Consider the following 11,797-nt stretch of genomic DNA (forward strand, 5'->3'; position numbering starts at 1 on the left):
GTGCGGCGCGTGAGTGCGGCTGGGGTGGCGGGGCGTAGCAGGTGCGCGATAGCGGTCCTGTAGGGCCGCAGCGGCTGTGTATTTCAAGCGGAAGTGCAGATAATCATACTGCGCGGCGGTTACAGCAGTGCGCAGCCGCCTCCAGATGGCGCCCGTCCGCCGGCCGCTGCGGGTGCGGCGCCCTTGCCAGACGCAGCAGCAGTAAAAGCAGCACAGGAACGGCGGCGCACCCGCAGGTAGCGGCGCCACGCCATCCGTCCGCCGCTGCAGCTACTGCCCTCCGAACCGGCTGCCAGGCCCGCAGCCCAGGCGCGCCCAGAGCCAGGTGCGGCGGCCCGCCGGGGTGCGTAATCCTGGAGGTGCGGGGACGACTGTTGCGGCGCGTCCCGCGCATCGCGAGTCGCGTACACGGTGCCGTCTTGCAGCACCTCGGGCTTGCTGTGGGCCATTCTAAGCCTCAATCGCTCCACGCAGCACAACTCGCTGCCCTCCGCGGGCTACACGGACCGCGCTGGGCATGACTGTTCGAGGGTGCGACACAACGCCCGTATGTCTAAGGGAGCTCGCTGTGACTTCATATTCAATCCAAAAAGTCGTGTGTATCGATCTGCACCTGCAGCACTCGGCGCTGTCTTGCCACTGCGTTGCGCGCTTCACCACAACAAGTGCGTTACTAATTGCGCCATATGACCCTCGTGCATTTGTTGAACGGCTCCTCGTTCAATGAGACCTTTCATTTTAGTTGTACATCTTCGTTTAGGTAACTGCGGGCCCTCGAGGAGCACTGGCTGTTTGATCAATGTCGTCTTGGCGTCACCTGGTGCCTCCAGGAGGCGATCCACCCCAATTTTGATGCAGCGGCACGCCCTCAAACCGCGCCCTCTCTGTGGTGATTGGGCTTTTCTGCCCTCTGGTCACCACGGCCACAAGATGCATGACCACAGATGCCGGGCCGCGCCAAGCGCAGTGAGCGGCCGCAGACAGCTTGCGCTGCAGCCTCAAGGCGGGTTGGCGGCTGCAGTGGCATCCGTGGGCTGGCTGATGGGGGTGACGTGTGTGGGTGGCGCGAGCGTAAGATGCGGTGCTGACCTCCCTCCCACTAGGCCAGGTTTCCCTCTCCCCCCGCCCCAAACCCCCACCACTCCATCACCCTCACCCCTCAAAAACCTGACATCCCACCCACCCCCACCCTAGGTAGCCCGCCCCGCCCCATAAACACACACCGCATGAGAGACGCGGGCACAGTCCCTCAAAAGTTTCATGTCTTGCCCTCCAGCCCCATCTCAAACATCGCGGCTAGGAGTCAAGCGAAGCGTCTGGGTACATGCGGTGCAACTGGCTGGCACCCAAGCTTGTAAAACTGGGCTGGGGTACTCGACTTGGGCAATGCTGCAAGGGAGAGGACTGCCGCCAAGCTTTGTGTATGTGTTACCAGCCATCAGCCACAGGTGTGTGTTCAGGCGCGCTTGTGCTCGCCTGGCTCTTGCGAGGGCGACATAATCAGGGGGCGTGAGGGCCCACGCAGACTGCGCCGGGTCTGGCGCGGCAAGAGACAGCAGTGCATCCGCTGCATTCAGCCGCGGAAGCGTCTGGCCCTGCTGCAAATGCGGCCTCTCCTGCTCCGCCGCGACATTTGTGCCCTCGCCGCCGCCATCATGCTGTCAGCGATATCGCCACACGGCTCTCAGGCAAAGCACAAACGCAGGCAAAAGGGGCAGCGCCACACCTATCAACAAGCAAGCATCCCACTCAAGGCCTGGTGCCGGGCGCGCTGCCCGGCAGTGCAGAGGGTGCAATTGCACACGCGTTGTGGGGAGGGAGGAAAAACCCCGCTCTGCATTTAAAAGAACAGTTGTACATCATTCAAGCAAGCTCAAAATCGGGCGGCGCGACGACGCGCGGCAAAGCCTGCGTGTTGCTGCTCAGGGCGTGTGCGCCAGCGACCGTGCCGCTGCTGAAGGGAGCAAGAGGGGGAAAGAACCTGCCGGCGCTATCCTTTCAGCGCCACACACGAGCAGGGAAGTGAACCAATTAGGGACATGCTCGCGCGCAGGCGCTCGGCAGCAGCACGTGCCCCCGCCGCACGCCCGCGCGCCACGCGCAACCACACGCACCTCCCGCCTATGCGGCCGCCGCCCCTCCCCCTCCGCCGTCGCCGGGCCGCGGCCCCTCCCGCTCCGCCGCCGCCGCCGCCGGCTGCTCGGCCGCGTCCGCGCCGCCGGCCGCCGCGGCAGCGTCGCCGGTGGCGTCGCCAAAGCCGCCCCACGCCAGCGGCGTGACGGACCGCTCAAACTCCTTCCTCAACTTCACCAACATCATCTCTGCGTCATCCAGCTGCAGTCGGGCGTTCACGTCCTCCACCTCCAGGCTCGTGCTGGCCGTCAGCTCCCGCAGCGCCTCCTGCCGCCGCCCCAGCCGCAGCAGCGTGCGCCCCAGCTCCACCCGGTGGATCAGCTTGCTGGGGTTCAGCGAGGCGGCGGCCTGGAACTCGGTGAGCGCCTCCTCAAACGTGCCGGGGGCGAGGGCGGCGCCGTAGACGAGCTTGATCAGCTGCCGGACCACGAAATTGATCTGGGCCATCTCAAAGTGCCTGTTTTGGCGCGGGAAGGAGGGGGGCCAAAGAGACGCTCGCGGTGGAGACGAGGTTTGCAGCATCAAATTGCTCGCGCTGCTGAGAAGTGACGTCAGTTCATATTCGACATGGTGGCTGCCAGAACCAAAGCCAAGTGTCACGTCCCAGAAAACCCTGCTGAAAGACGGTCTCCCGCAGAAAATAACAAGTCAAGCACCTTGCGGGTGCCCGTCGACGCCCGCCCAGGCGTCACCCACCATCTGCCCATCAGGTGATGCGCCAGATCGTTCGAGGGCTCCACCTCCAGCGCGTGCACAGCAGCCTCGCGCGCCTCCTTGGCCAGACGCACCTGTTGAACGGGCCGCGTTGGTGAGGAAAGAGTGTCATATAAATTTGTTGGTTGCTGTGCCAGCAAGGCTTGGACAGTCCTATGCTAAGCCGCTGTCGCTTCCATTAACAAGCTTGGCTGACGGCCGCAATGAGCTGGGCTGGTCAGCTGTCCCCTGAGCCCAGGGACCCGTGCCCGCCCGCACCTTGGTTTTGTTGTCGCTGAAAAGCGCCAGGCGCCCCTTGCTCACGCAAGACGCCATGTGGCCAGCAGCGGCCTGCGCACGTGCGGAGTTGTGCAAACGCCAGCATGTGCGATCAGCCGCCGGAAGGGTGGCAGCCAGGGTTGCTGTTGGCGAACTACCCTGGAGACAGCCGCAGACCCCAGCGCTGCCATCGATTGCTGCTGCCCGGGCACGTCGTGCCCTGGAGTGCCAGGGAAGAAACCGCCCACAAACCTTGGGGTCGAGGGCAATGGCGCGCTCCGCATACTCGATGCCCTTTGCGTTTGCCTCCGCCACCTGAGGGGGCCGCGCGCAGGTAGGGCAGAAACAGCTCAGTTTCAAGGCTGCGAGCCAAGGCACGTGCGCAGGCGGCGCGCCGATCAACTGCCGCCCCGTGTTCCTGCAACTGTGCACAGCGCCAGCTTGCGCCTCACGGTGGCCCCGCCTGCCGCGAGCCCACCTGCGCGTTGGTGGCGCCGGCCTCGTAAGTGAGGTCGCTCCACTGCTTAGCCAGCCGGCAGACGTACTCCAGGTTTGTGGGCTCCAGCGCCACCGCGCTCTGGTAACACGACAGCGCCTCCCGCAGGTCCAGCGCCCGCTCGGCTTCCACCCCCTTAGCCACCCACCGCCGCGCCGCCTCCGCCGGCTGGAACGCCGCCCGCGCCGCCCCGCCCGCCAAGCTGCCTGACGCGTCGGCGCCGCTGGCGCCGCTGGACCGCTGCCACGGCAGGCGGAGGTGGCGCCAGGGCATGCGGCCCTTCAGCTCGTCCCCTTGGTGCGCCACACCGCGCTGCAGGTTGGTGAAATGGAGGAGCAGCTGTGCGCCGACCAGGCCCGCCAGTTTCGCTGCTTCCGAGTTGATGTGCCGGCTGAAAAGGCGCAGGCCGTGATGCTGCTCGCCGCCGCGGCTGCCGGCGGAGGCGGTGCCCATGGCTGAGGCAGGGCAGGGCGGGCCAAAGGCGCCGAAGGGTGCAAGCCAGAACGGCTGCTGCCGCTGCTGCTGCTGCTGCTGCTGGGCCTGTTGCCCCAGCTGCTGCTGTGGCGCCTGCGCCTGTATATGCAAGCGTTGCCCCTCGTTGCCCAACAATGCCGCTTCGTGCTGCTGGTGGTGGTTTCCCGCCAGCCCGCATGAGCCCGCCTCTGGCGTGTCCAGGCTTGCACTGAAAACCCCTGTGCTTTCATTACCACTGTTGCTACCCCCGCTGCTGCTGCTGCTGCTGCTGCCACTGCTGCTGCCGCCGGCGATGCTTGCGGCTGCCCCAGCAATGGGGGCAGCGTGGCTGACCGACGGATTGTCCGCTCCCGGATCAAAGAGCAGCTGCTGCAGCCCCTGCTGCTTGTGCTGCTGCTGTAGTGGCGCAGGCTGCGGCCAACCCCATGGAAATCGGAATTGCGGGCCCGCGGCACTGCTGATGCTGGCGAATACAACGCGGCGCGGCGGATTTGCAGCGACGCGCCATTGCCGCTGCAGGTGCCCGGCGGTAGGCTGCCTCGCTTGCAGCTGCAGGGAATGTGATTGTGGTGCCCATGTGATGGTTGTGAGCACGGCCTGCGCGCCCCATGCTGGCTGCTGGTGCTCCACCATGCGGACGCTGACGAGGCCGCCCGAAACGCAGAGTGGCGCCCTGAGCTGTGCTTTAACGTATCAGCGCTACACAAATATATTATTACGATTAGGGCCTCCTGTTTTCGATGGGCCAGAGGCCCGTGCTGACGCCCGTTGGCGCCGCGTGGGCGTCACAGTCAATGAAGCATTGCCAAGCCATGCCATACACGGCGCACATCACAAAAAATTGATGGTTGTGTTGCACGCAACTGCCATGCAGTCGCTGCAGAGGGGACTGGGCAGGCGGGCGAGATGCAAAAGTTGGGCAACGGGACAGTGCGGAACTTCGCAAGTGTAGGGTATCGGAACAAAAGCGCTGTATCTTTTCAGGCCAGCTTTGCCGAGCGAGATCGGTCACACCCGCTGCCACATCGCGCCAGCAACCATGCTTCTATCGGGAACGCTTCAGCGGTGTAGGCTCTCGGCCAGTACCGTGCCGCGGCAACCTCGGCCCAGCGTTGGTAAGCGACGGGGGAGCGGGCGATGCACCTCGCCGGCTCGGCTGGCATGCACCCAGGTGTACCCCCCTGCCGATCCACCCCGCGGACGCCACCCCTCAACCCACTCCAACCTTCGCCGCTGTCGCGCGCCTCCCTCGCCTCATGCAGCGCGCCGTGCGCTGCGCGAAGAGACCCCCGAGCAGAAGCGCGAGCGCCAGCTCCGCGAGTCGGCGCGCGTCGAGGAGCGCATCACGTACATCCAGAACGCGGACCACTTTAAACGCGAGATCGAGGCGGCAGGCAAAAAGCTGGTTGTGGTGGAGGCCCAGGCCGAGGGCGTGTGTATGACCGGGCTCGACGAGGAGCCCGAGCTGCACTGGAAGGGCGACAAGGAGGCGGCGCTGCGGCCGTGCGAGAACATCAAGCACACATTTGTGCGCACCGCGCGCGAGTGCCAGGACGTCGTCTTCTTGTCCCTGCAGGTAGGCAGCGCTGGGGGTGCTCTCAGGGGCCCGTGGGACCGAGCACAGGGTCGGCTGCCCGGCGGTTGCCAGCAGCTGCGCACGGGACCACGTGGAAAGGGGAGTTGGAGGGGGATGAAGCGGGCGCGGCGGCGCTGCGGTGCTGCGGCCGCCGGAGGCACTGCGTGCGCCGCAGTGTTGCGGTGTGGTGATGTCAAGCGCGGCAAGTCTGCGGCGGCGAGCGGCTGCGCGTTGTGTTCTGGCCGCTTGACGCCAGGCCCCAGCAATCGACTGCCGCCCGGTGCTGCGCTACTTGCATGCATGGCATGCATGAACGCATTGCATGCAATGCTTCATGCATGCAACGCATGTTTACATGCATGCAGGCATGGAAAACCATGTGGTAGCCGCGCTGAAGCTGGGGAGCGCTGATGTGTGCAACAGCCTGGCGACACCAGCGCCTGCACGACTGGTCGGACTTCGGCCGCTGCTCACCACTCATATTGCAACAACACTCGTCCAGGCTGATGACGAGGAGGTGGCTGACCTGTGTGACGAGCTGGGCATTGAGGTCATCCCCACACTGCAGTTTTGGCGCAACGGCGCAAAGATCTGGGAGCACAAGGGCATCATGAACATGGACCAGGTGGGCCTGGGGCCGGGCGGCTGGCCGGGTGGGCGGTCGGGTGTGTGCATTCTGAGGGCGAGTGTGGCAGCCCGCCCGCCCACTTCCACGCCCAGGGCCACCATGGCAGAGGCTCTAAAGTGCAGTTGGAGTGGGGGGTGGGGGCGGTGGGGTGGATTGGAGGGCAGCTCGAGGCCTTCAGGGGTTGAGGGAGGGGGCGCACAGCAGCGGCGGAAGCGGGGATGTGCACGCGCAAGGGGCATTGGCGGTGTTGGAAGTTGCACGTGGCGTTGAAAGTGATGCAGGAAGGGAGCTCGGGAAGCGGTGCAACAAAGACAAGAAATGCAGCAACACGTGGCTGTTCATACTGCATCCATGTCTGTCAAGGCCCTGCGGCCCCACACTTGTACGGCTCACGCGCGCACGCGCCGACAATCATCACTCAGGACCTGGGAGAGGGCGTGCTATTCTTCAACGGCAGCGCGGCCGGCGGCGTCCAGGCCGGCGACTTCGTGACCGAGCTGCACAGCGAGGAGGAGATGCAGGCCTTCATCGCCTCCCAGTCAGACAGCGTGCTCACGGTCGTCGACATCTGCCTGTCGGACGCGGCGCCCTGCATCCGGGTCTACCCCGCGGTGCTCGCGCTCGCGCGCAGCTTCAAGGGCTACGCCGCGTTCGGGCGCGTCGTGGCGGACCAGTCGGACGCGGGGCGGGAGCTGCTGCGGGACTACAACGTGGTGGAGGTGCCCACGTTCCTGTTCTTCAAGAACGGGCGCGAGGTCGACAGGTGGGCGGCGCAGATGAGGGGAGCGGGCTTCCGAGTCAGCGCCTTGCCTTGCAGACCCCTGCCTTTGTGCTGCGCAGTGGCGTGCCGGCTGTCGGCAGCGACAGCATCTCATGAGGACGTGTGGGCGGGCAGCGGGGCGCAAACGCGATCGCTGCTGCTGTTGACACCACACTGCACGCGGTCGCCCCTGGCCCGCCACTACACTGACCTTGGTCCGCCGCCTGCCGCTGTCTCTCAACCCCGCACGCCCACCCGCCGCCCCTCGCTGTTACCGCTGCCGCCGCCCCCGCAGGCACGTGGGCAGCAGCCGCGGCGACCTCATCGGCAAGATTATGGAGGTGCAGTCGCGCTTCGGCGTCGCGCCGCCGCCGCCGCCGGGCGGCGCGCAGCCGCGGCGCACCATCCAGCGGAGGGTGACCCGCAAGGCGCGCGCTTGAGAGGGCACGTGCTGCCGGTGGCGGCGCCCTCTGCGCGCCCGCTGCGCCTCTGGGCGTTGGTCTGGGGTTCTGGGTGAGCGGGGCGGTGCCAGGCGCCCCTGCTTCATTGTTGGGATCGGTTGAGGCGTGTTGGCGGTGCCATGTATATGCAGCCCGCGGCGGGGTTTGTGCCGGAGAACCGCGGCTGCCGCGCTGCTGTTGGGGGCAGCCCCGACGCCTCTGGGGGGAGCATTTCACGCCCCTGCTCGTGTTGCGTTCTGTCTCGTACGCACTCATCTTTGGGGGGGTCCTCCCGCGTCCCGGGGGGGGGTCCTTCCGCATCAAAACAACGTACACATTACGCCGCCGCAGCCGTTGCGCGCCGTCGGCTCGCCCGTGGCTGCGTCAGCTGCCTCTCGGTGATTTTAGCGCCGTGAGCCTTTATCATAGCAAACCTGTGCCAGTTTTGTGGTTCTGGGCGGGGGCCCGCGCCCCTTGTGCCGCGTTTTTGCAGGGGTTGAGGAAGGGCTCACCCGTCTCGCTACATGTGCGCGGCGCACGGGGGCCTATGTGTTGCTTGGGCGGCGGGTGTGCGCCGTTCGTGCAGCGGCAATGTCGCAGTGCGATTCCGCTTTGTCAAATACGTGCAGACGAGACGGGCGGATTTTGGATAGAGTTCAGTAGAAGACGCTTTCGTGGAACCTTCTTCATCCTGGTAAACGCTGTGTGAAGCTACAGGCCGGGCAAGTGACGTGGCGTGGCTTGGACACGTGACTGCATCTGGGGCGCGGATGTTGGTTGCACGACGGAGTCCTGATATCCCCACTATCCTCGTGAAACGCATTGGACCCGCTCCCACCGCGTCTGTCGGGAAGCACATTCGAGAACCCACCAGGACTTGCTGTTGACTACGAATCAGGCTCCTTGCGGTGCCTCTCCGCGTATCGTGACTTTAATACTTGGCTAGTCTCAAACTCCCTTTCGCGCTGATTCATCCCAAGATCAGCCACTCGCCTGGAATAGCCTTGCCTCCCGCGGCACACATCGCCAGGCTAGCAGCTATGGGCGACCCTGTGGATTTGGGACAGTGGAAGGGTAAGCATGCGACCATGCCCAAGGGGCGAGAGCTACCGTTCGTGCAGCTCGTGTGCGACGCGCATCACCGCACACATCCTTGCCACCACGCCGTCGACAACCATGCACCCCCTACTGCCCAGGCATCTTCGACTGGAGTATGAAGTTCCAAGATGGCACACGCCCCACAGACTACACTGCTGTTGAGATGTCTCCAGAAAAGAAGGAATGGTGAGCGGAGTCTTGCCAGTCGCACACGGGTGTGCTGGCTGGGCGCAGCTGGGTACCATCCTGGAAGACCCATGCTGCCTCAGCAGCAGCAGAATATCAGCACCGAAAGCCGCGAATTGCGTCAGCCCACATCGAAGCACCCGGCGCGGCCAGCCATCCGCTACGGAGGTGGTGGCGGCTACCGCACGCACACATCTCCTCGGCCGACACCCCCTCCCCCTTGGTTGCCTCCGCGCAAAAGCTTCCATCCGCAAACTCACGCGCCCTTTTCTCCTCATTACACGGCACTTGCCCAATAGGTTGGAAAAAGCCATGCGGGAGCTGATGAAGGACCTGGGGGAGCGCACCAAAGAGATAAAGGCCGCCCTTGACACCCCGACAGCCGCCCCCACCTCCACCCCCGACGGAGACGCCGAGGCGCAAGCAGACGCAGCCGCAGCAGAGGGGACCTCTCTGAAGGAGAAGGAGGCGCTCCTGGACGAGCTGGTGGAGATCGTGGAGAGCATCGACCAGGCGCGGGACCTGCACAAAGTGGGCGGCCTCGAGACGCTGCTGTCCCTCATGCGCTGCCCGCACCCCTCCCTGCGCTGGCGCGCCGCCGAGGTCGCCGCCACCTGCATGGCCGGCAACCCGCCGGTGCAGCGCTGGTTCATGGACGGCGGCGCCGCGCCGGCGCTGATGGCGATGGCGGGCGACGGCGACGCGGCGTGCCGCACCAAGGCGCTGCTGGCGCTGTCTGCGATGGTGCGGCACTACCGGCCGGGGCTTGAGGCGTTCCGCCTGGCGGGCGGCCTGGGGAAGCTGCTGGACGCCATCGGCGCGGCGCCATCGGGCGCCGGCGGTACGCAGTCGGCAGAGCAGCAGGAGCACCAGCAGCAGCAGGCGGTGGCAGCGGCGGCGGCGTCGGGCAGTGGAGGCAGGGAGGACGAGGCAGAGGACGAGGCCGGGGCCGAAGCGGCGGCCGCGAGGAGGCGGCTGCGGCGCAAGGCGCTCGCCCTGCTGCAGTACGTGCTGACTCAACACCCTGCTGACTGCGCCGCGGCGGCGGAGCTCGGCGCCGTCGAGGCGCTCGAGGCGCAGCTGAGGGATCCCGCCGCGGGCAGCGACCTGCGCGCCGCGGCGCTGGAGGTTTTGGTTGAGATCGCCAGCCACCCTGATGGGTGGGGCGCGGTCAAGGCGCGCGAGCCGGGGCTGCAGGCGCTGGTCGCTGACCTGGCGCGCGCACACGGCGCGCTGAGCGAGGACGACCGGGCGGCGGACGCGGAGGAGGGGGCGGCGCTTGCGGCGCTGGGGGCGCTGCTGGCGGCGCCGGCTGCGCCAAAGGCAGCGAAGGCAGCTGCGGGCGATCACGTGGATTTAGACCCTTGGCAGGACGGGCAGGAGCAGAGCAAGACGGTCCCGGTCGGCGCGGGCGCAGGGGCGGCAGGTGCGGCCGTGGCCGGGGCCGGCGCCGGCTCCGGGGGCCAGCAGGGGCAGTCGGCGCAGCGGCGGGAGCAGCAGCAGCCGTTAGCGCTGGGGCCGCCGCCGGCGCGGTGATGGGTCTGAATGATGTTGGCTTGCGCCAGCTGTGCTGGCCACCCTATATGATGGTTCTCAGGCTGCTTTGGGTCGTTCGGCCGTCATGTAACTAGTTTTTGTGCCCAACATTTTGCACAGCCAGATTTCAAAGCTCTGCTGCTACAACTACTATTGATTCTGCGAAGACGTATTCGAGCAACACATGGGTTGAACTGAGGTGTCTGCTGGCGCCGCCCGTGCTGGGCTGGCTGCTACTGTCGGCCAGCCGGTGGGTTGCTGCTGCCCATTGGACCTAGTGATGCAGAGAGAAGGTGCCGCACTGCGGTAGCAGCGCACCCTAACGCAACCCCTAGATGTTGGCAATGCAGCAATGCGCTGCCCTTGGCTGGAGCGCGCCAATCCTGGCATCTTCAGCCTGCGTTGCCTCTTGATGCATGCTCAACCCACACTTTCCCAGCTGTGTTTAAGTGGGGACTTTTGAGCGCAACTGATATCTATCCTCAGTGGGTCGGTGTGCGGACGGAGTTGTGGCCAACTCCAAGTTGAGCGGCGGCGCATGCAGCGCGGCTTCTTTTGAGCGGCGTGCCAAGGCCACCATGTATGGGTCCAGCAAAGCCTGTGGAGTCATTTGCCGTAAATTCTCTGGAAGTCAATCGCCAACTTGATAAGGGAAGACATGTAGCAGGAACCTCCTCAGACCTATGATATCATAATGGACAAAACTCAATCACTTTTGGGCCGGCTTGAATCCCAGGCCACTGCTTGCGAGGTGCTCATGCCTTGCTCTGCTCATCTGCCAAACGCTGTGCATTGAATTTCGCAGCATGGCACGCAGCGGCAAGACAGCACTTGATATCCAGCCAAACGCGTCTTCCTGCTTTGATCAACCTAATCTGGGTTACACACAACACGCACGCGGAGCGAGCCTGGAAACTTCGGCCGTTGACCTGTTCTTACTGCGAATTTTACTGTTGAGCCGAAATTTTGGGGCGCAAGGAACATATTCGGGGGTTTTCATGCTACAGAGGTTCTGAGCTGTGCCTCGCGACTTCGGCACGACCTTGATTCATCACCCCTGCGCGTGTGACCCCGGAGGTTCATCCACACCACCCCGATCAGCACCATCCGCGAACGTGAGCTGATGCACGCGCATGTCATGTATTCAAAGCTAGTCTGACTCTGCCGCCGCTGCTCTGCTAAGGCGTGACCGCGGGTGCGCGAACCGCTGGTGGTGGTCACCCGCAGGCCCCGCTCTCTTGTACTAGTGCTAGCGTCCACATTACTGTTTGACAGCTGTTGAGCTTCAGCCGGGCGCTGCAACTGCCGTCTGTGCAGCCCGATGCTGACTAGCCTGAGCTGTGCTGCTTTACTGCGAGGAGGCTGCATTCTGACACGCCAGTGCGCCACCCACTTCCCCTATCAAGCGACTCCCTCTGCAGCCCCAAAGAGACACCGTTCCCCTGTCTTCATCTCATCATCTCCACCCAACCCCTGCCCTGACTCCACCACTCTCCAG

The 11,797-nt window shown here is 65.1% G+C and overlaps 4 protein-coding genes across 4 annotated transcripts; 2 read left to right on the forward strand and 2 right to left on the reverse strand.

Annotated features, from left to right (window-relative positions):
• Window positions 1-119: 119 nt before the first annotated feature.
• MNEG_4793 (hypothetical protein) lies at window positions 120-449 on the reverse strand (the record flags this gene model as incomplete). Its single annotated transcript, XM_014046724.1, has 1 exon — window positions 120-449. The coding sequence occupies one exon, from the start codon at window positions 447-449 to the stop codon at window positions 120-122; it is 330 nt and encodes a 109-aa protein (XP_013902178.1).
• Window positions 450-2,121: 1,672 nt separating this feature from the next.
• Window positions 2,122-4,708, reverse strand: MNEG_4794 (hypothetical protein; the record flags this gene model as incomplete). Its single annotated transcript, XM_014046725.1, has 5 exons — window positions 2,122-2,590; window positions 2,830-2,921; window positions 3,106-3,177; window positions 3,358-3,420; window positions 3,584-4,708. 5 exons carry the CDS (start codon window positions 4,706-4,708, stop codon window positions 2,122-2,124), a joined length of 1,821 nt encoding a protein of 606 aa, XP_013902179.1.
• A 406-nt stretch (window positions 4,709-5,114) lies between these two features.
• Window positions 5,115-7,479, forward strand: MNEG_4795 (hypothetical protein; the record flags this gene model as incomplete). The annotated part of the gene is made up of 5 exons (XM_014046726.1): window positions 5,115-5,190; window positions 5,338-5,651; window positions 6,154-6,276; window positions 6,702-7,042; window positions 7,335-7,479. The coding sequence occupies 5 exons, from the start codon at window positions 5,115-5,117 to the stop codon at window positions 7,477-7,479; spliced, it is 999 nt and encodes a 332-aa protein (XP_013902180.1).
• A 1,596-nt stretch (window positions 7,480-9,075) lies between these two features.
• MNEG_4796 (hypothetical protein) lies at window positions 9,076-10,299 on the forward strand (the record flags this gene model as incomplete). Its single annotated transcript, XM_014046727.1, has 1 exon — window positions 9,076-10,299. The coding sequence occupies one exon, from the start codon at window positions 9,076-9,078 to the stop codon at window positions 10,297-10,299; it is 1,224 nt and encodes a 407-aa protein (XP_013902181.1).
• Between the last annotated feature and the right edge of the window lie 1,498 nt (window positions 10,300-11,797).

The sequence above is a fragment of the Monoraphidium neglectum genome, assembly GCF_000611645.1.
Source record: "Monoraphidium neglectum strain SAG 48.87 unplaced genomic scaffold scaffold00683, whole genome shotgun sequence".
NCBI classification, from domain to species: Eukaryota; Viridiplantae; Chlorophyta; class Chlorophyceae; order Sphaeropleales; family Selenastraceae; genus Monoraphidium; species Monoraphidium neglectum.